The sequence below is a fragment of the Peromyscus maniculatus genome, chromosome 20 (assembly GCF_049852395.1).
Source record: "Peromyscus maniculatus bairdii isolate BWxNUB_F1_BW_parent chromosome 20, HU_Pman_BW_mat_3.1, whole genome shotgun sequence".
Classification (NCBI taxonomy): Eukaryota; Metazoa; Chordata; class Mammalia; order Rodentia; family Cricetidae; genus Peromyscus; species Peromyscus maniculatus.
The window spans coordinates 50,984,297-51,007,132 of record NC_134871.1 but is presented as its reverse complement, the minus strand read 5'-3'; the positions used below and the strand labels follow the sequence as shown (position 1 = coordinate 51,007,132).

General features: G+C 39.9%; 1 protein-coding gene across 2 annotated transcripts in view; it reads right to left on the bottom strand.

Annotated features, from left to right (window-relative positions):
- Ep300 (EP300 lysine acetyltransferase) overlaps positions 1-22,836 on the bottom strand; it is a 71,299-nt gene that overhangs the window by 33,110 nt on the left and 15,353 nt on the right. For both annotated transcript variants that reach the window (XM_006980188.4, XM_076556394.1), the window contains exons 2-9: positions 19,508-20,145; positions 12,793-12,969; positions 10,687-10,948; positions 9,457-9,570; positions 8,133-8,378; positions 5,477-5,570; positions 4,773-4,913; positions 2,322-2,439 (exon numbers count right to left, since the gene is read on the bottom strand). In XM_006980188.4, the coding sequence (XP_006980250.2) occupies positions 2,322-2,439; positions 4,773-4,913; positions 5,477-5,570; positions 8,133-8,378; positions 9,457-9,570; positions 10,687-10,948; positions 12,793-12,969; positions 19,508-20,145 (1,790 nt within the window). The remainder of the gene's footprint in view (positions 1-2,321; positions 2,440-4,772; positions 4,914-5,476; positions 5,571-8,132; positions 8,379-9,456; positions 9,571-10,686; positions 10,949-12,792; positions 12,970-19,507; positions 20,146-22,836) is intronic.

Here is a 22,836-nt window from a genome sequence, read left to right as displayed (position 1 = left end):
CCAATCAGAGCAAAACATTCACAGCATACAGAGCGATAGCCACAGCATCTTTTTTTTTTTTTCCCAAAAAGAAAGGTTTTAACTTTAACATAGTAAAATTACATATAACAAAATAATTATCAAGAAAGAATTACAGTTACAGGGCTGGAGAGATGGCTCAGAGGTTAAGAGCACTGTTTGCTCTTCCAAAGGTCCTGAGTTCAATTCTCAGCAACCACATGGTGGCTCACAACCATCTGTAATGAGATCTGGTGCCCTCTTCTGGCCTGCAGACTTAATGTATACATAATAAATAAATAAATCTTTAAAAAAAAAAAAAGAAAGAAACAAGCCGGGCACACGTGGTGGCGCGTAATGAGATCTGCTGCCCTCTTCTGGCCTGCAGGGATACGCGCAGACAGAACACTATACATAATAAATAAATAAATATATTAAAAAAGAATTACAGTTACAATATCTAAGCTACTTATAATATCTAGTCTATTTGTATTTGGCAAAATTAAAGAAATTATCCTATCTATCCTATATTTGTGAATTTAAGGTTTCATATCTAATTTATCTTTTTATCCTAAGGAAATTATAACAATCTCCAACTACATCAAAGACTTCAGAAGGATATAATACCTAAGAAATGGGAGGACACAAGCAACTTTCCGGAGTCTTGCGAAGGTAGACAGAGACAGCTGGCAGCCTGGACAGTCTACCAAATTTTTTTTTTTTTTTTGAGACAGGGTTTCTCTGTGTAGCTTTGCGCCTTTCCTGGAACTCACTCTGTAACCCAGGCTGGTCTCAAACTCACATAGATTCACCTGGCTCTGCCACCGAAGTGCTGGGATTAAAGGCATGAGCCACTGCCCCCTTCTACCAATTCTTAAACCTCAATTTAATGCAAAGAAAATACTGCTTGACATAAATATCAATAAACTGATTCAGTATTCTATAGAAGACATCAAAAACCACTAACAATGAGCTGCTTTTTAAAGTAAGTCACACATGAACATAATATATTATAAGAAAATGAAACTGGACATGGTAGCACACAACTTTAATCCCAGCACCAGGAAGGCAGAGGCAGGCAGATGAGAGTTTGAGGCCAGCCTGGTCTACATTTAGTTCCAGGACAGCCAGGGAACACAAACATTGTCGGTGTGCATATGTGTGTGTCTGTGTATGTGTGTGAAAGAAGAGTCTGAGAGACAGAGGGTGATAAAATAGAAAGAGGTAAGATAATTAATATACACTTAAAGACATTGCTCTGCTAGCATTTGAGATATAAAGACAGGAGGATCAAGAGTTCATTCAAGTCCAGCCTCCACCCACTTTGAGAGCAGCAAATTTTACTTCCAACTTTGTCTCAAACAAAATGAACTGCTTTGTTATTTGGACTGTTCAGTACTAGGAAGATGTAATAGTAAAACTATAGAGAATCCTCTCAAGAAAACCAGCATTGTTTGTCATGTTGGAGGAGACAAGAAAATTTACGTGCTTTTTTTTGCGAGGCAAGTTCTCAGTATGTGGCCTCAAATTTATACAGATCTGTATGTCTCTACCTCCAGAGTACTGGTATTAAAAGTATGCACCACTGCCAGGCGGTGGTGGCACACGCCTTTAATCCCAGCACTCAGGAGGCACAGGCAGGTGGATCTCTGTGAGTTAGAGGCCAGCCTGGTCTACAGAGCAAGTTCCAGGATAGGCTCCAAAGCTACACAGAGAAACTGACTCCACAAACAACATCAACAAAAAAGTATGCACCACCAAACCTTACCAAGACAAGAAAATTTAAAACTCAACTGTTGCAGATTAAGATTATTACATTGTTTATGCTGTGGAATATTTGTTTAATGATGTAAAGATATGTTGTATTCTTTGATGTTACAATTGTTTAACTCTGTGAAGCTGTGTTACTTTGCTTGTCTAAAGCACCTGGCTTCTCTAATAAAAACAGGAACAGCCAATGGCAAGGCAGGAGAAAGTACAGATGGGGCTAGCAGGCAGAGAGAATAAAGAGGAGTATCTGGGAAGAAAAGATCTAGAAGCAAGAAAAGAGGACTCCAGGGACTAGCCATCCAGCTACATAGTAAGCCACAGAGAGAAAAAGTAAAGAAAGGTATACAGAAATAGAAAAAGACAAAAGCACAGAGGCAAAATAAGATGGGACAATTTAAGTTAAAAGCTGGCTAGAAATTAGCCAAGTTAAGGCTGGATTCATAAGAAAGAATAAGTCACTGTGTGATTTATTTGGGAGCTGGGTGGAGGGCTCGCCAAAGAGCAACAAGTAGTCAACAGACCCACTTCAGAAAAGCGAAAAACTTCTTGCTCACTCTATTGTTTGCAGATTCATACATGTCCCCTTCTACTTTACGAGCATATGCAACAAGGTTTTCCATCCGTCGGTCTTTTAAAGCAGCAGGATCCGGAGTGGGAAATATGGCTTGAACACTGGAACATAATAAAACAGTACCACTGTAATAACATGTCAGCTTTACATACATTCACCACAGTAAAACATAATACTGTGAAGTTTACCCTAACCAATACTGACTGGTCCATTCACAAAATATAAAATTCTCAGCCAGGCAGTGGTGGTGCACTCCTTTAATCCCAGCACTTGGGAGGCAGAGCCAGGTGGATCTCTGTGAGTTCAAGGCCAGCCTGGGCTACTAAGTGAGTCCCAGGAAAGGCGCAAAGATACAGAGAAACCCTGTCTCCAAAAACCAAAATAAATAAATAAATAAATAAATAAATAAATAAATAAATAAATAAATAAATAAATAAATAAATAAAATTCTCATTCTTTTTCTGAAGTTGTTCATTTCATTAAGTCTCAACTATATTTATTTATGTGTTTTACCTGTATGTCTGCATCATGAGTGTGCAGTGCCCATAGAAGGCAGAAAATGGGATGGATCATATACAATAGGACTGGAGTTACAGACAGCTGTGACCTGCCATGAGGGTGGGCTGGTTTAGAACTTGGGTCCTTGTCTCAGCAGCCAGCGTTCTTAAGCCATCAATCCAGACCCTAAAATACTATACTTTTCAAAATTTACCAACAGAACAATGTCTGCCTAGTTTTGCTCTTCTCTAGTGGTGTGCCTAATTTTGATCACTGGCTGTCCTGGAACTCACTCTGTAGACCAGGATAGCCTTGAACTCAGAGATTCGCCTGCCTCTGATTCCCAAGTGCTGGAATCAAACGCCTATGCCAAGATGCCCATCAAACAGTTTTATTAAAGGAAAGTTGATGTTACAATATAAAACAATATTAACTTAAATTTTTTTTTAAAATGATAATCAAAAGGTTCTTATAATCATGAAAAGTAACCCCAGAAAAATACTTTCTGGAGGGCTAGAGCAACCCTTAGTGATTCAGAGCAATTTCTGTTCTTTCAGAGAATCAAGTTTGGCTCTCAGCACCAGTATTAGGCAGCTCTAGTGGATCAAACACCCTCTTCTATCTCCCCACGCACTCATACCCACATAGCATAAATTCATACAAGAACATATAAGCATGAATTAAATACTCTCTCTCGTCAATGTGATTCTACATGTAAAAAGTTGTACTGTGCCACATAAACAGAGAAAACTGGACTTTTCTTCCAGTATCACGAGCCTTTAGACATTTTTGCTCTTTTAAATTTATTTACCTTGTTAAAACAAAACCCAATAATTATTCAAAAAAATTTTAAGAACTTGTAAAGAAGGAGCAAAAAGAAAGCAATTTTGCTATCATAGAAGTTTCTCACTCTATAGTTGGGTGTGGTAGCCACCACCTTTAATCTCAGTACTCAGCAGACAGAGGCAGGAGGATTTTCCAATTTCAAGGCCAGTCTGGTCTGCATATCCAGTTCCAAGACAGCTAGGGCTACAAGAGACTCTAACTCAAAATACAAAGAAACAGTTTCCCACTGCAGTAATTCCCTGTAAAATATGTAGCAACAGGATTTTATTCCATTTTAAAAATGTGTGTGATAACTTGTATAAGCTTATAAATGCCATGTGCAGGAGCTCTTGCATCCACGAATGTCTGATCCTCTTTTACCTCACCACCACACCTAGTTCATGTGGTAGTGGCGATCACACCAGGATCATGCACCCTGGGCAAGTACTCTGGCAACAGTGCCAGATTCAAAAATCAAAACTTTTATTCAAATTGTTTAATTTATTGTTTGTGGGTATAAGGCACAGCATTGGTGTGAAGGCCAGTGCATATCTTCAAGAGTCAGTTTTCCCCTTTCTACCATGTGAGTTCAGGGCTGGACTTGATGGCAAGAGCCTTTAGTCACTGACCCATCTTACAAGCCCCAAGTAACTAAAAATTAGTTACTATTTCCTGAAACTGGGCAGATAATTTATATGTTAATGATGAAAGCCTTGTAAAATAAGGTTAAGAAAGATGGAGAAGAAGAAAGCAAAGAATAAAATAGAATCAAGAACCAGGCATGGTGACAGACAGATGCATACACAATCCCAAGTATGCGGGAGGTGGGGGAAAAATAATCAAGAATTCAAGGTTAGCCTGGGCCATATATAGCAAAAACCTCATCCCTCAAGACACAAAAAGTAAATTATCAAAGTATCATCAGCCTGGCTATACAAAGGTTATGTCTTTGGTGGTAACATGCCCAGCATTTTTGGAAACATTATTGACACAACAACTCTTTTTTTTTTCCCATTTTTATTATGAAATTTTCTACTTACTCCACATACTATCCACAGATTCCCCCCTCCTCCTGACACAACAACTCTTAAGAGTGACACGCTTTACTTACAGTTTATGAACAAGGTGGTTTCGAAGATCCTGAGTAATATCTTCATGCCATTGTTTCCGAATTCCAGTACTAGATGGCTGAGCTGCTGTTGTTGGCAAAGGACCCAGGGAGGCCACACTGGCATTTTCACTCATCATTGGGCTTTAAAAAAATGAGTGGTAAAATAGTTTTAGTGAAGAAGTACCAGAGACAGGTTTTACTTAGAGCTAACAGTAATTACTGCCACGAGTAGTGACTGAGTATTTGTTTAAAGGGCATGTGTATGAGACTACATGTTGTTTGTGTGTATACCTCAGTAAAGAAAAGTGTTACATTTCCTCATGAAGGATGAGGATGAACTCTTGTATTTCAAAAGCCAAGTCATGTCACCATGCTGTATTGCCATGGTATCCACCTAATACCAAGGCCTTTGATCAATGGCTTAAAGTAACACAAAAAGAAACATATTCTTTGAAAACTTCATACACCTGAACAGTATGTTCTGATAGTATCCATCATCGAAGAATGGGATGGAGCTACAACATTGTAGCTCCCTTTCTTCTGGAGGGGTACATACTAACCCATGTAAGTGACACAAATATCAAATAAGGTTATGAATGGACACCCTGCTCCTTTCCTTCCTAAAAGCTATCTGCAAATCAAGGAAACTAGATAAAACACTCAAGGAATTCTTAAGTATTTGAAGGGACTCTGCACAAACTTACTTTTGAGAATTTATGGCTGAATGCAACATGGGGTCAGAAAGAAGATTCGGTGTCTGAACCCCGACACCTCCATTTACACCCATAGGACTAGCACCTAAAGTAAAATAAAGCAAAATAGGGAAGTAATAAATAAAAGTCACCATACAATGAATACCATGAACCAAGAGAAGAAAACTGTCAAATTAGAAAAACAGCACATTCATTTAGCAATGCAATTAACAACACAGAAAAACTAACACTTGAAGCAACGTCACCATCCAGTAAGAAAGAAGAAGCACAGGAGTTGGACAAAAGGCTCAGTTGGTAGTATTGCTACACTAGCATGAGGGTCAGAGTCCTGATCTCACGCACATACACAAAATACAGTGCTCAAAAGTCACCCTAGTGCCAAAAGGGGTGGTTGCCAGACCTTACTGGTGGCACACATTTTCATTCCCAGCACTTGAGGTAGAAGCAAGCAGATCTCTGTAAGTCAGAGGTCATCCAGGTCTACTTAAGTGCCAGAACAGTCAGAGCTACATAGCGAGACCTTGTCTTAAATTAAACAAAAACAAACAAAAAATATTGGAAGCAGGAAAAGAAAGCTCAGAGGTTAAAAAAAAAAAAAAAAGCACTTGTGTGCTGTGGTGGCGCACACCTTTAATCCCAGCAGTGGGGAGGCAAAGGCAGACGGATCTCTGTGAGTTTGAGGCCAGCCTGGTCTAAAGAATGAGTAGGACAGCCAGGGCTATACAATACAGAGAAACTCTGTCTCAAAAAAAAAAAAAAAATCCTAAATAAATACATAAAAAGTTGCCCTTGAGAATCTTGGTTCAGTTCCCACACTCAAAGCCATACAAAATTCCAATTCCAAAAATCTAATAACCTCTAATTATCTCAAGCTCTACATGTGATACATATATAGTCAAGCAACCAGAAACACACAAATCCAGATAAATGAAACATTAAAAAGAAAAACTAAGAATAGATAGCTTAATATGTCAAGTGTTTGTCATGGTAACATGAAGTCCTTTAGATATCAGAGTCCCAGCACCTATGATGTGCTATGTGTACTTGTAATATCAGTGATGGGAAAGCAAAGAGAGCCCAGTCTCTGGGACTCTGTGGCATGTCAGCAAAGTATAAAGAGCATGCTGAGGGGTCCAGTGAGAAAACCTCTCTGAAAAACACAAGGTGGGGCTAGAGATATGGCTCAGTGTTAAGACACAAGCTGCTCCCCCAGGGGACACCAGTTGGTTCCTAGCACCCATGTCAGATAGCTTACAACAACCTGTAATGTAAGTTAAGATTCAAGAGTTCTGACCTATTAAGGGCACCTTAATACTCACAAGCACATATGGACATGGACACACATACATACATGTAATTAAAAATACTAAATGTAAAAAAAATTCTTAAAAACAACACAGAGGTTGGAGACCATAAGAGCACTGGTTACTCTAAAAGAGAACCTGGATTTGATTGCCAGCAGCCACATGGAATTTACAGTTCCAGGATACTGCCACCTCATTTCTGTCCTCTACATGCATGTGGCAGAATAATACACAAGCAAGGAAAACATACTCAAACATAAGATACAATGAAAAAGGTATGACTGAAAAAAAGACTCAGAGGTTAAGATAAGAACACTTGTTTGGACAATGGCTTGATAGTATAATCCTTTAATCCCAGCACTAGGGAGGCAGAGACAGGCAAGTCTCTGAATTTGGTGGCAGCCTAGTGAGTTCCACAACAGCCAGGGTTATATAGATACCCTCTCAAACAAACAGAAAGATATCTTTAGTGGTGCTCCAGAAGACCCAACTTTAGTTCCCAGCACCCCTGTGTCAGAAGCCTCAAAACTGCCCAAAACTTCAGCTCCAGAGAGACGCAACACCCCTCCTGGACTCCTTCCATGGTCAGTACAAGTACATGTACATACAAAGACACACACCAATACACATAAAAAGTAATTAGTTTGTTTTTCAATGAAATTTCTTTGTGTAGCCTTCACTGTCCTGGAACTCACTCTGTAAACCAGGTTGGCCTCAAACTCACAAAGATCCACCTGCACTTGCCTCTCCACTGCTGGGATTAAAGGCATTCAACATTACCACCAAGCAAAAAATTCTAACTTTTTAAAAACAAAGTTGCTTTGACAGGTGTGGTGCTGCATGCCTTTTGCCATCACTTGGGAGGCAAGAGGCAGGATGATCTCTCAGTTTGAGGCCAGCCTGGTCTACATTAACAAGCTCCAGGACAGCCAGGAATATGTAGAGATCCTGTCTCAAAAACCAAGTAACAGTAACAAAATCAACCAAATAAAAACAAAACAAGAATAAATAGGGTTGACCAATGAAATGACTCAATGGGTAAAGTTCCATAAGACACAAAGGATCTTATTTCTGGAAATTTAAACTCAAGTATGAAAAGGGAAAAAGTAATCAAAGGAAGCATTGGCTGTAATTGCTTTCACCATATGGATTTTAAAGATGTCCTTTATGCTACAATTTAAAATTACCTAATTCCAAAATACATTTAGTAGAAAACAAAACAGAAAGGGATAGAAGTAGGAAGGGAGAGGGCGGAGAGGGAGCATGCCTACATCAGGTTAATCTTGATTTATACATGCTATTTCAACATTTAACCATATCACCTCTGGATTAGAAGAACTTACTCATGTTGCTCATAGATCGCATGCCTTGAGGAGACTGCCCAGACTGCTGACTTGGTTGATTCTTTGCTTGTACCTGGGGTTGTGGTGGAATCTGGTTTACTTGATAGGGTAGTCCAAGTGCAGCATAGGCTCTCTCTATAGAGCTGGGGTCAATCTGACTAACAGTGCTTAGGCTAGGGGCAGACTGCTGACCCACTCCTAGAGAGCTAGGGTTTCCAAGCCCAACTGGTGCTCCAGTCAGAATTGCTAGAAAAGACAAAAGACACAGTATTAGAATACTATAGTTGGTAAGAAAAAGAGCTAAAATGCTTAATGAATTTTTTTTAAAGTTTCAATTACTGAAGTATCTCAGTATTATAGATTATGTCTCCGATTAATTTTTTTAAATTTTCTAGATACATGTTTTATATGTACTTCCAAATTTATCTCTTAATACTAAATGCTTAATATTTTGTGGAAGAAAGATGTGGTAGCTGCACTTTTTAAATATAGTACTTTTACTTACTACTTTTCTCTGAGAACAATATCATCATCTGATAAGTTTATTTTATAAAATAAAAATTCACACACACAAATAAAATAAAATAAAATAGATTTAAAAACAGCTAGGGAGCCACATGGTGGTGGTGCACACCTTTAGTCCCAACACTGGGGAGGCAGAGGTAGGCGGATCTCCATGAGTTCAAGGCAACCCTGGTATACAGAGTTACACAGAGAAACCCGTGTCTCGAAAAACTAAAACTTAAAAAAAAAAAAGAAAAGAAAAAAGAAAAAGAAAAATCACAGAGTGGTGGTACACACCATTAATCTCAACACCTGGGAGGCAGAGGCAGGCAGATCTCTGTGAGTTCCAGGACAACCTGGTGTACAAAGCAAGTTCCAGGACATCAAGAAGAAAAAAAACCTGTTTGTTTAAATGATCTACTTGGCTGCAAGTGTGTAAGAAGAAGCTACTCAATGCCAAAACATTGATGCTTCAATTTAGGAAATTTTAAAGTAAAGAGTAAGTTATACCTGACAGTAAACAATTGTAATCCCAGTACTCAGGAGGCTGAGGCAAAAAGATACCAAGTTCAAGGCCAGCCTGGGCTACATAGTAAGACTCTATCTCAAGGTCGGGGGAAGGGGACAGACACACATTCACTTATTGATCTTTTTAAAGATAAGGAATACTGAGTTCTCAGTGTACTAAATTTTTAGTGTGGCATGACAGGAAGAGTTTATTCACTAGTCTCACACAATCAAGCAGGACTCTAAACCCTATCAAATGGCACCAGTGTGGTTCTCAACCTTGGGAATAAATTAGCAAGATTTAATCACTTACACTGTTGATTTCGCTTATCCCCAGCATTTTTGAGAGGAAGACACACAGGACAATCATGCCTTGTACAATTCTTCCAGTGTGAAATGATTTGTCGAGAAGATGCACAATGTGCCACTAAAACAAAACAATAATTTCAAGTTTTCTTTACAGGATTAACAGCCAACTTAACAAGTGCTCCAGATATAGTACCTCTTTTAAGTATAGCTATCCCAGGATACAGTGCAGAAAACACATACATATAAAACAGTGGTGCCACATTTAAACTATCCAGTTGGGTAAAACTGTAGCTTTACCCAACTGCCACAGGGCTTTAACTAAGCCCTCAACAGTACTATCTAAGCAGTGCTATGCTGCAACAAATCAAATATCACAAAACAGAAACCAGAAGCCTTGACAACTCCTGTCCCACTATATCCTACTTACTTAAAATATTTTGTTGTTATACAGCAGCTATCTTTGTAATTCCCCAAAGAGAATATAATCAAGATTCTTTTACCAAAGTAGGTAAATTGCATTTCATCCAGATAATGGCTTTTTAAAGGTACTATGACAGGCAAATGAGGAGTGATCAAGTTGTGAAATAGTTTGGTGAGCCAAGGGCTTGCTGTGCAAGCATCAAGACCAGAGTTCAGACCCCTAGTGCCCAAAAATTATCAGTCGTGTTAACCCCAATGCTTGAGAGCTGGTGACAATCAATCCTCAGAACTAGTTGATAGCTACATCAGCCTAATCAGCGACTTCTGGCAAATTTAGGGGTAGAGACATGGCTCGGCAATAGAGTACTTCTCTAGCATGTACAAGGCTCAGGGTTCAATCTCCAGGTATGTCACAAACAAGCAAATGTATACCAAGAAGCTGTGACTTTACTGGCCTAGAATGTACCTGAAGTATAAAGTTGCTTTGTTTATAAGAGGGGGGCAAATTTATGTTTTAAAATTTATTTATTCTTCATTATTTATTTTTTGTTTGTTTCTTATGCATGCAGTGTTCTGCCTGCATGAGTCCCTGCAGGCCAGAAGAGGGTGAGAGATCTCATTATAGATGGTTGTGAGCCACCATGTGGTTGCTGGGAATTGAACTCAGGACCTCTGGAAGAGCAGTCAGTACTCTTAACCACTGAGTCATCTCTCCAGCTCCCAAATTTATGTATTTTGATGTAAGAACATGTGTATGTCCATAATGTGTTCACCATAATCAAGGTACTAAACAATAACCCTAAAGGCTACTCACCTTGACAGGACTTGCCTGACTGGCAGTGTGTCATGTGGTTTAGAACATTTTTCATGGTTCGACAGTGGGGAAGATTGCACTGCCTCACTTCCCCATTAGCCTGCTCCCGGCGCTGGCATTTGTGAGCATGTAAAAGGAGAACAAGCTGCTGCTGGATGAGCTTGCGCTTCTCTGGATCAGCTGTGTGTGCTCCAGAACCCATCCCAGGGGCAACTGAAGTCACCAGGCCTGGCTGCTGGACCGATGGGGTAGGCTGCTGGCTCTAAAAGATGTGACAAAGATTTGTGTGCTCTCTTTTAATAAGGACTAGATATATCCAAATTAAACCCTTCTTAGTGATTTACTGTATGCCAGACTTCATTTGTTTATTTGGATGGAAAGAATTCAATAAATACACGATTGCTTCTATAATCAGAAAGCTTAACTCAGTAAGAAAATAAATTACAACATCTCTCAGTGATAGTCAAAATATGTATACACAGAGAACTAAACCAAAATGAAGAACAGGTAAACTACACATTCTCAGTACTGGAGGCTCAAAGGGTAAGATCCAGATTCAAGGCCAGTCTTTGCTATACAGCAAATCTGAAGCCAGCCTGTGACCAGACCTTGTCTTAAAAAACACATAGGAGCTTGACAGATGCTTTAAAGCACTGAGCTTGCTTTTCCAGAGACCTGAATTCAAGTCACAGCACACATGTTCAGAGCTCACAAACACCTACTAACTCAGCTCTAAAAGATCCATGACCCTCTTCGAGCCTACTTGGGCACCATTTGTGTTTCCATACATGTACACGTAAGCAAAAAGAAAACTTAAAACAAAAAAACAAGTACTGGAATTAAAGACATGTGCCACCTTGTCCAGAAAAAAAAAATTGTTTTTACACCTCCAAAAGAAATAAACTTTTCCCAATAAAAGCTATTTCTTAGGAGAGGAAGGACATCTTTTCTTTATCTTTGTATGTTTAAAACTTAACAGACTTTCTAAAAATACAAGCAATGAACACAACACAAAATATTAAAACATGTAAAAAGCAAAATAAAATTACTCTAGGACAATTATTGAAAGGTAAAAACAAACTATTTAAACTTAAAATTTACAACTAGAAATTGTTTGAACCAAATCACAGGAGATCCACCTGTCTCTGCCTCCACAGATTAAAGGTGTGCTGTACCACACCTAGCATGTCCCCTAAGTAACAAGGTCTCACCTTAGTCCTTGTTGGCCTGGAACTTGCTATGTAGACATGCCTGGCCTAAGCTTACAGAGAGCCTCCTTAGCAGAAATTTTTGAAAGGTGAAAATTGTCAATTACAGTTGCTGCACAATGAAGTTTAACAGTAGCCAAACATGGACCAGGTTCCACCCCAACAGACAGAAATAAAAAGATAATTTTTGAAATTACTTTATTATACTAATGCAAATAAAATTAGTATACTCAGTCCTTGAGAATAGAAACCTTTGCAAGAGTCTTTCTCCAAGAACAGAAAAGTTCTAGTCTCCTAACCTTCAGTAACAGTAAAGCCTGCTGAAGATAGGCCCCAATGACTTCATTGTGGCACACATTTACTCTTATTTTGATTAGTCTTCCTACAGATCAATACGCACAGGAAATAAGACTCCATATGGAGACTTTGAGAAGTAAAATTCCATTCTAAGGCATGAGGTGCCCCTCACAGGATTCACTCCACCATGTATGTCAGGCTCCAAGTATGTATGATTGTTTTAAATGCCAGCCTAGTGCTCACAAAATGGCTTAATGGGTAATGGGAATGGCCTGATTACAGTTCAAGATTCACGTTAGGAGAAAATCAACTCCTGTAAAATGACTTCTAACACTCACATATTCACCATGGCCTACGTGCACAAACCTACCCTACACATACATAAATAAATTTTAGAAAGAAAGAGGCAGGTGGAGGTGGCACACAAGTTTAATCCCACTTGAGAGGCATGGGCAGGCAGATCTCTGTGAGTTCAAGGCCACCATAGTCTACAGAACTAGTGCCAAGACAGCCAGGGCTACACAGAGAGGAAACCCTGTCTCCAAAATCAAAACAGAAGAGAAAAAAGAGGAAGAAAGTCTAAAAGAAATTTCGTACTCACCATGTTGGGCATTCCCCCACCAGGAACTGCCTTTTTGTCCATTGCAAATGGAGATAAGCTATTTGGTAGTACAGTCTTTGCCTGAATTTGGAGACCAAGGCCACTCGCTCCAATCTGCTGTCCAGAATTCTGAGTATATGGTGAACCATAAGGACTGGGATTGCTCATCATTCCCATCTACGTAAAATTAGAAACAAAATTTCATTCTCCATATTACTAAGACATCACCATCCCCATATACTTCATGTTCTATACTACAAAATCATTTTTAAAAAAATCTTGACTATATAAAGAAAACATGCAAGATGGCTTAGAAAGTCAAGATGCCTCTATAAAAGCCTGCCAACCTGAATTCAATGCCCTGCACTTGTAAAAGAGAAAGGAGAGGATTGACTCCATAGGGCTATCCTCTAACTTCTACACCCTTACCGTGGTATGTACCTTACACACAATGATAATAAATAAAATCCAAATTTAAAAACCAAAATACACCAAATAAAAATGTGTATGTTTATCATAGATTAAGGTGTTTAAAAAAAAACAAAAAACAAAAACCTGAGCACCAGCTAGAGGCTGAGAGATCAGAAACTTCAAGGTCATCCTTAGCTACAGAGGGCCAGGGCTACATAAATCTATTTCTGTAAAAAAAGATATCTTCTTTGTGTTCAGTTTATCTGGAGCCATTCTACTACACAAAGATTCACTGAAGAAAGTTAAGCAGTTTATAAAATCACATTTATTTATCTGTGTATTTACATTTGCACATGCACACATACTTGAATGCACATATTACCACAGGGCATGTGCAGAAGTTAGAAACTTCTTGAAGGAGTAAAGGGCATCAGGCTTGGAAAGTTTCTTTACCTACCAAGACATCTCACAGGCAACTTTCTCACTAAACTTGTATCTTACAGATTAGGACAAAGAGCCTGGTCATCACCTCTTCACTGTTGAGATTAAAAGCCCATGCCATCATAGCCGGCTTTTTAAATGTGTGCTGGAGACTACAAAGTCCCTGAACTTGTGTGACAAGCATTTTACCAAATAATCTTTTTCAAAGACACTCCCCTCCCCCCAAAAAACCCTGTATTTTCATACCAGGCTTGGTTCTGTGAGGCCTGTAATTCCAGCCCTTAGGAGGAAGACACAGAATTACCAGTTCCATGGTAGGCACATTAATTACCATTATGGGACTACCTGATGTTAACTTGCAAAAAAAAAATAAGGTAACAAAGACCCAATTTTGAGACATACTCTCACTAAGTAGCCAAGGCTGGCCTTAGAGTGTAATCCTCCTGCCTCAGCCTCCCAAGGACTGCATCATAAACACCATGTACCATCACATGTATTTATTTTGTGTATGAACGTACTGCCTGCACATGTCAGGGCACCACTTGCATGCAGTGCCTTTCAAGGCCAGAAGAGGGCATCAGATCCCTGCAACTGGAGATAGGGTTGGCCACCATCCAGGTGCTTAGAATTGTCCCTGGGTGCTCTGAAGGAGAACCATTTAACTACCGAACCATTTCTCCAACACTTGGCTTCTAAGTTTGAAAGTACTAATATTCATTCTAAAATAATTATAATAATGTCCGTGCCTATACTGAATTATAATTCATTCATAATTGCTTCCCTAATTAAAATGGAAATTCATTGAGACATAGGATGAAAGCCATTTTAACATAGAACTTTGAATGGTACAATAAAAGAACAAGAAGTAACAAAATGTTTATAAAAGTTCACAAAATAGATAAAAATGCAGAAATCTGTAAGTTGCCTTGGAATCTGTAATGTCTTTATTCACATATATCTCAATACAATCTGGTGTTTTCCCTCAGAATTCCACCTTGCCATCACTATACTTTCTGTCTCGTGAAGCCTTCTTTCTCCTCCACCAAATAGTATAAGATGAGACTATATTTGTGTCTGCTACACTGTTATTTGATCTTGTCCAATTACCCACTATTATACAGACACTGACCTAACCTGAAAAGGCAGAGAAAGGACCAGTATTGTGCTCCTAGATTGAAACATTCCACTCTGCAGGGAGCTCCTTAAATAAGAAGCTAACAACTTAAAATAGCTTCAGAAAGTCCCTCAATCTGACCAGATTCACTAGGTCCCTACCTGCCAGAGTAACAAATAAATATAAAAGAGTCCCCTGCCCTCCAACAGAAGCTGAGCTGCAAACAAGATTCTCAGGAGAAAAGTTACAAAAAAGACTTGGGGGCCAGACCAGCTGTCTGGAAGCAGCAGAAACCAACCAAGATGCCTGGAAGAGGTTTAGACCAACTGAGTCAATTGGAAAGGACACTTTCCAACTTGTTGAGCTGCCCACAGGCTATGCAGTGTGCTCCAGGTTCCCAGCTTTGTGAACTGTCACTCATCCTGGGGTGAGCTTTGGTGATGCAGTGGTCTTTGAGTCATTTCTTCTTAGGTAAGCACCCATATTCCTATAAGCAGTCCCAACAAAGCTCACTGGTTCACCAAATTGGACTTTGGTGGTATCTATGCTTTGGTTCGTGATTCCCTATCTGGTTAAGTAGACGTGTGTGTTTTGTCTCCACAGAGAAAGTTATGCCACACAACAACCAGGAAGTTACAAGCAAAAGACACCATCCCCCACACCCCCCACCCCTGCTCCACAAAAGCTTTTGGGTGCTTTTTAAAAAAAATTATTATTTATCATTATTCCTTTGCTAAAAAACATTTATTAAATACCTATTAATACTTAAGTTGCTGCAAAAAGTTAGGAATTTAGTAACACATGCATACCCAGATACATTACAAAACAAAACAAGGGGGCTGAAGAGATGACTTAAGCAGTTCAGAGCACTTGTTCTTATGATCCATATTCCAAGAACCTACTTGATGGCTCACAACTTTCTTTAACTCCAGTTCCAGGGAATCTTCTTCTGGCTCCTGATGGCACCAAGCACATACGCACATGAAAACAACAAACAGAAGCACTCTACACCGGGCAAGCTCAAGCTTGTAATCTCAGTATTCAGGAGGCTGGGACAAGAGGACTGAATTTGGTAACTCTTGAGTTTGACACCAACTTGGGGTACATATCAAAACAAAACAAAAAACAAACAAACAAAAAAGGCTGGACTTGGTGTCACCTGAGTATGCCATGTATATTCAGGTCCTCCAGCAAACCAGAGGCATGCCCTGGAGCTGTATTTACAGGTGCTTGGGAACCACCCATCCATCCTAGGTGCTGGAAACCAAGCTCAGGTCTTAGATCAGAATAAGCTCTTAACTGTTGAGCCATCATCTCACTACTCTAACTCTTAATCTAAAACTTTAAAGAGCAGGAAGTCTTGGTGCTGGAGATATATAGCTCAGTTGATAATAGTTCTTGCCTGCCATTCATAAGTTCCTGGGTTTGACCCCTCTGACCCCAAACCACATGTGGGGTATGTACATGCCTTAATCCCAGCATTCAGGAAGTGGTTGCAGGAAAATCAGTATTACATAGGGAGTTGGAGGCCAGCCTGGGATATTGAGATCCTATCTTAAACAACAAAAACTCTTCTAACATTACATACAAAAAGTTATCACAGACTGATGCCAAGAGTAAACTCCAAAGATTACACTATCACTTCTGTTTTAGGGAACTGAATTTATTCATAAAACAAATATTCAATTGAATAGATAAAGCTCAGAAGTATTTTAGGGGTACTGGTGATCAATCCTATGGTCTTGTTCATACTAAGCACACATTCTACACTGAACTCTGAACTACATCCTAAATGACACAAGATCCATCACACCACACTTCCCCCACCCACTAGCTCCTTGTTTTTTTGAGACAGCATCTATGTAGCTCTGGTGATCCTGGAACTCTCTACAGTAGACCAGGCTGGATTTTAATTCAGAGATTGATCCATGTGGCTCTGCCTATAAAATGCTGGGATCAAAGGTGTGTGATACCATGCTGAGTTTAAGATTTTTTTTTTCTTGCCAGGCAATTACATAAGCCTTTAATCCCAGAACTAAAGAGGCCGAGACAGGTGGATCTGAGTTTGAGGCCAGTCTGATCTACAAAGCAGAGTTCCAGGACAGCCAAGGCTACACAGAGAAACCTTGTCAATAAACAAAAACAAAGAGACAAACAAAAAAGAAAGAAAGACAACCCTTTTGTGGTGGAATATTCCTTTCCACTGTGTGAAAATGTGCCACTGCGACCAATTTAATATAAAGCTAGGAGGTATAGGTGGGGCTTCTGGACACAAAGAACTCTGGGAAGAAGACAGAGTTACCAGCCAGACGTGGAATAACAAGGATGGGCAGAATGGAGATGGAGTAATGAGAACGTGGAAGATCATAGATTAAAAAATATGGGTTAAGTTATGAGAGCTAGTTAGAAACAAGCCTAAGCTAAGACCGAGCTTTCGTAATTAATAATAGGTCTCTGTGTCATTTTTTGTGAGCTGGCAGCCCAAAAAGAAAAGTCTGTCTACACCCTTTACCAATGAAGCCAGCTCTCTAATCCCCCCTTTTTTCCTCCTTGAGGTAAGGTTGGTCTTTGACTTCCTATAAAGCAGGAGAAGACCTTGAACCTCTGGTCCTACTTACAGATCCCACATGCTGGGATCTCAGGCATGTGCTGCCACATTTGATTTTATGCAATTCTGGGGAATTGAATGTGGGGCTCTGTACATGCTAAGCAAATTCTTATCATCTGGCTCTAATAAAGTCTTTATATATAGCCAGTCATGATGGCACACACCTTTACTTCCAGCACTCCAGAGGCAGAAGCAGGCAGATCTCTATGAGTTCAAGGCCTGGTCTACAGAGTGAGTTCTAGGACAGCCAGGACTACACAGAGAAAACCTCTCTCAGTCTCGAGCTAACACAAATTCTTTTTATGTGAATTTCCCTATTTAAACCAGGTGGTGATGGCACACACCTTCAACCCCAGCACTCAGGAGGCAGAGGCAGAAGGATCTCTGAGTTTAGGCCAGCCTGGTTGTACAGGCTCAAGAAACATGAAGGAGGACCACTATAAAATGCCAGCCACAAGCCTGGCGGTGTTGGCGCACGCCTTTAATCCTAGCACTTGGGAGGTATAGGTAAGTGGATATCAGTGAAATTAGAGGACAGCCTGGTCTACAACTGAGTTCCAGGATAGCCAGAGAAACCCTATTTCAAAATAGGAAAAAAAAAAAAAAAAAAAAAAAAGGCCAGACACAATGACTGCTACAATAATGAACTCACAGCAAATGTGGTGGTTACTTGGACAAGATGTGCACAAGAGTCAATAAAATGGTTCAGTGGGTAATGGAGAGTGTGTGCACACAAGGAGAGAATAAAACTTCAGAGTTGTATCTCCACATACCTGTTGTAGCATACAATGCACATCCACACTATTTTAAAAAGGAGTAGGAAGTACTATGAAGTAGAAGGAACCTTCTCAAGATGGAGCCCATTAACATTATGAGTGGCAGTTGACAGTTGCTAGGGAAGGAGAATTCATTTTCTCCAGTGGTATAAGCACAGGACAGTTGCCCCTGCTCCAGTAAGTAACACCATGCCCATGTATGCAATCCTAATTAAACTCAATGGGTCAGAAGCAACAATAATGAAAAGATACAAAAAAGCTGGGTACAGTGGCCTATGTTCTTAATCCTAGCATTACAGAGGCAGGCAGATCTGAATTCAAGACCAGTAAGGTCTACATAGGGAATTCTAGGCCAGCCAAGGATACATAGAAAGACACTGTCTCAAAATAAAACAAACAAAAAATTTCAAATAAGGCCCAACATCTGGTTATTAAACCACCTAGAATGCTAGTTAAATTTTCATAGGTTTCTTTCTTTTCTTTTTTTAATCCACAATGTCATCAACTATGAATAATGTTTAAAGTGAAAGATACCTACCCTCACTCATCCTTCCCATCCCCCTAAATGCTAGGCTGGAGTGAAGAAAAAATTTAAGATGGAGGAAGGGGAGCTGACTAAACTATAGATGGTGGGTCATGGGAAGCAGAGGCAGGAGGAGAATAGTTGTTAAGACTGAGATCAGCCTGGACTACACTGTGAGTTCTAGCCAACCAAAGTATATAGCAAGACCTTGTCTTCTACTTTTTTTCCCCCAAGATATTTTTATTATGGATATGTGAATGTGCCTGACAAGGTTTTATGCACAATGGATACATGTGCATGTACCCACAGAGGCCAGAAAGAGTTGGATCTCCTGGAACTGGAGTTACAGGCAGTTGTGAGCAACTTGTGTGTGCTAGGAACTGAACTCTGCAAGAATAGCCAAGACCTAGTCTTAATAAATACATGTATGCATGCACTCAAGCTTGCACGCACGCCCACTCACATGAGCCTCTAAGAAGTACAACAAATGAATCCTCTACCTAAACAGTGTTAATACCTACTATCTTAAAATTGCACTTTTATAAGGAGACTACGAGAATGTGGAGTATAAAATGAACTGAAAATATTACAATAGTTAGGCCAGAAAAATTAGGAACTACAGGCAATAATTTTAGAACAATCATAAAGGTACAAGATATTAGTCAAGTGTAAAACAAAATATTTTTCTCTTCTATAAATTTTGTAAAAGAGCTTCCTAAAACTTATACCAACATATTAGATCCTTGGTACATAAACAAGAATAAATGAATAACCTCAAGCTCTTCCCGCATCACTAAAACAGCCAAATGGGTACTCTGTACACAAACAAAAACAGAACTCACCTTAAGAGGCTGGGGGCCTCTCAATCCTGTTTGTCCTCCCATCTGAGGAGAGCCCTGCTGTAGTGGCTCAGTCAATAAGTTGCCAGCGTTGCCCATGCCGGGATTGGGGTACTGCATATTCGGCCGTCCCCGTCCTGCTCCAATTGAACCATTCATGACTTGATTGGGCATTATCCCTTGTCCATTGCCTGCAGCCAACATTCCAGGATTCATGCCAGCATTCATCCCTGTGTTCATTCCCATGGTAGGCTGATTCACCGGACTGTTCATCATACCTGCTGTGGACTGTGTAGGACCCTGATTTGGTCCACTACTGCCCATTCCCATGTTGGGAGAAGTCAAGCCTGTCTGTGCCATTGGGCTTTTGACCATGCTATTTATCAAACCTAATCCAGGGCTGTTCTGTTGGGCCTGGCTGGCCATAACTTGGCCTGGGCCACCAACCCCCATATTGAGGTTAGGGGAACTACCAGACCGTAGCAATTCTGACAGCTGTTTATGTTTAGAGGCTGCATCTTGCACTATGCCAAGACTTGTCTGAAGCTGACTAATATCGCCACCATTGGTTAGTCCCAATTCCGTAGAGTTGATTAATTCATCTGGTAAGTCATGTTCCAGATCAAACAGCGAACCAAAATCTAAAAGCAAATAGAAAAGATTAAGTTTAACACAACCCAAATCAGACGCACATAAGACAGATTCTTCATAAGCATGAATTTATCCTATCTACACTCTCCATAGAAAACTACATGTTTAGTTTTTGTATTGCAGGTTTTCATATACTAATTATGCATTTTTTTTTTCTATTTTTTTTTTTTGGTTTTTTTATTATTATTATTATTATTATTTTACAACACCATTCAGTTCAACATAATAGCCACAGAATCCCCTGTTCTCCCCCTCTCGCCCACCCCTCCCCCCAGCCCACCCCCCATTCCCACCTCCTCCAGATCAAGGTCTCCCCCGAGGACCGGGGTTGACCTGGTAGACTCAGTCCAGGCAGGTCCATTCCCCCCTCCCAGACCGAGCCAAGTGTCCCTGCATAAGTCCCAGGATTCAAACAGCCAACTCATGCAACGAGCTAATTATGCATTTTTTAAAAAGAGCTAATTTTGGTTAGACAAGTTAAAAATCTTAAGAACTGTGCCTAAAATAAGATCAAGGGAAAAGAGAGCTGAATGTTGGTAAAATACCTACTAAATGAGTTGCCGAAAAGTTAGTAGTAATAATCATAAAAAGGTGTGCTAGAAGCCAGCAGTAGTGGTGCATGCCTTTAATTCTAGTACTCAGGAGCCAGACGCAGACAGATCTCTTTAAGTTCAAGGCTAGCTTGGTCTACAGAGTGAGTTCCAGGACAGGCTTCAAAGCTACAGAGAAACCCTGTCTCAAAAAACAAAGTGTGCTAGACCAGATAGACAGCTGATTGGAGAATGGCACTTGCAGCCAAGCCTGGCAACCTGAGTCATGCCCAAGAACTCACATAAATAGAAGAGAACTGAGTCCTGTAAGCTGTCCTCTTGACCTTCACACTCACACATGTAAACCAACACACAAATTAATAAAGATGTCTTGTGAAAATGTGTTTTCTAATTTTTACTTCGTATGTGTTTATGTGTGTACTCTCAGAGATCAGAACAAAGCATCAGATTCCTTGAAGACAGAATTACAAGTGGTTGTGAGCTGCCTAACTTGGCTGCTGGGAACTTAACTCAGTCCTGTGGAAGGGCAGGAAGGAGATGCTCTTAATCACCAAACCTTCTTTCCTGTCCTTAAAAAAAAAAAAAAAAAAACCTAAAAACTAAAGTGTCATAGGCTCATACCTATAATCCCAGCACATAGGAGGTTGAGGAAGGAAGAACATTGAGAATTCCAGGCTTGCTTGGCTAGTGAATTTCAGGCCTGCCTAAGCTACAGAGTGAAAGCTTGTTTCAAAAACCTAAAATTTTGTAATTAAACTGAGCAATTCCAGCGTTCCTTAGAAGGAAAGTTAAAATGCAAACTAAATACTCTAATACATAGACAACCAATACAGGTCTGGGTGCAGTCGAATAGAATCAACTAAGTGTGAGCCACAGTCAACAGGCTATCTACTACTTCTATCACTTCTCATATCACAAGTATATTCTTTGCAAGTGGAGTGATTTTTGGAGTTAATCTGCTCATATATGACTTGTTCCTACACAAAATCTAGCCAGAAAGAGGTACAGAACATTGCCTCTGGGTACAAACAGCCAAATCTCTAGCTCAGCCAGGAAAGTATATAGTACAGATCCGGGCTCTTCATTATTGGCACTTTAGCATTTTACACCAGCAAATCCCTTCAGGTATGGCAAGAGGAGAATGTCTAAGGTTTTAAAATACCCAGAAGTTACTTCTCTCTGCAATTGATTACAAAACTTCAATCACCAGTTTGAAGTTTGCAAAACTTCACACACACACACACACACACACACACACACACACACACACACACACACACACACACACACACCAGTATGATTTTAGCCCAATGTTACAGCACACTCCCATAATTCCAGCACTTGGGAAGTGGAGGCCAGGGAAGTTCAAGTTCATTCTAGACTGTATGAAACATTGTCTCAAATACAAGTTTCCAGACATCATCAACTGCAACCTGGAAAGGCCAAGTTGTTCCTTATTGACTTGTGAATTGTAATGATCTGCTTAACATTGTTCGTGTGGAAAAAGCACTAATGGAAACTGGGCAGGGTGACACACATTGTAATCTGGTGCACACCAGAACTTGGAAGATGTAGACAGGAAAATCAGGGGTTCAAGGCCAGCCTCTTCTACTTGAGGTCCTATCTCAAAATAAAACACATTACTGTGGGCTAGAGAGATGATTGAGCAATTAAAAACCAGAATTCAGATATCAGAACCCACACATGGGTAGCTCACAAATGGCCTCCTGAGGAGGTATCTACACTCTCACAAACACATTCACGCAAACACAAACACATAAAAAAAAATCTTTTAAAACAAAATACATTAATGGGTATTTAATAATTAAAGATACTTGAACCTACACAATCAAAAATTAGTCCAAGCTAGAAAAATGGCTCCATGGGTATAAATGCTTGCTGTTTAAGCTTAAAGTCTGAAGCTTAGATCCCTAGAACCTATAATCCCAGTGGGAGGGAGGCAGAGACAGGGAATACCAAGACCAAGCTGCCAAACAGATCGGATCCAGTTTCCAGTCAGATTCAATATAAAAAAGCAAAGTGAGATGAAAACAACTCATATCAACCCCAGACCTCCACTACACACATTTGCATGTATACCCACGTGGATGCTAATGTGCACACCACACA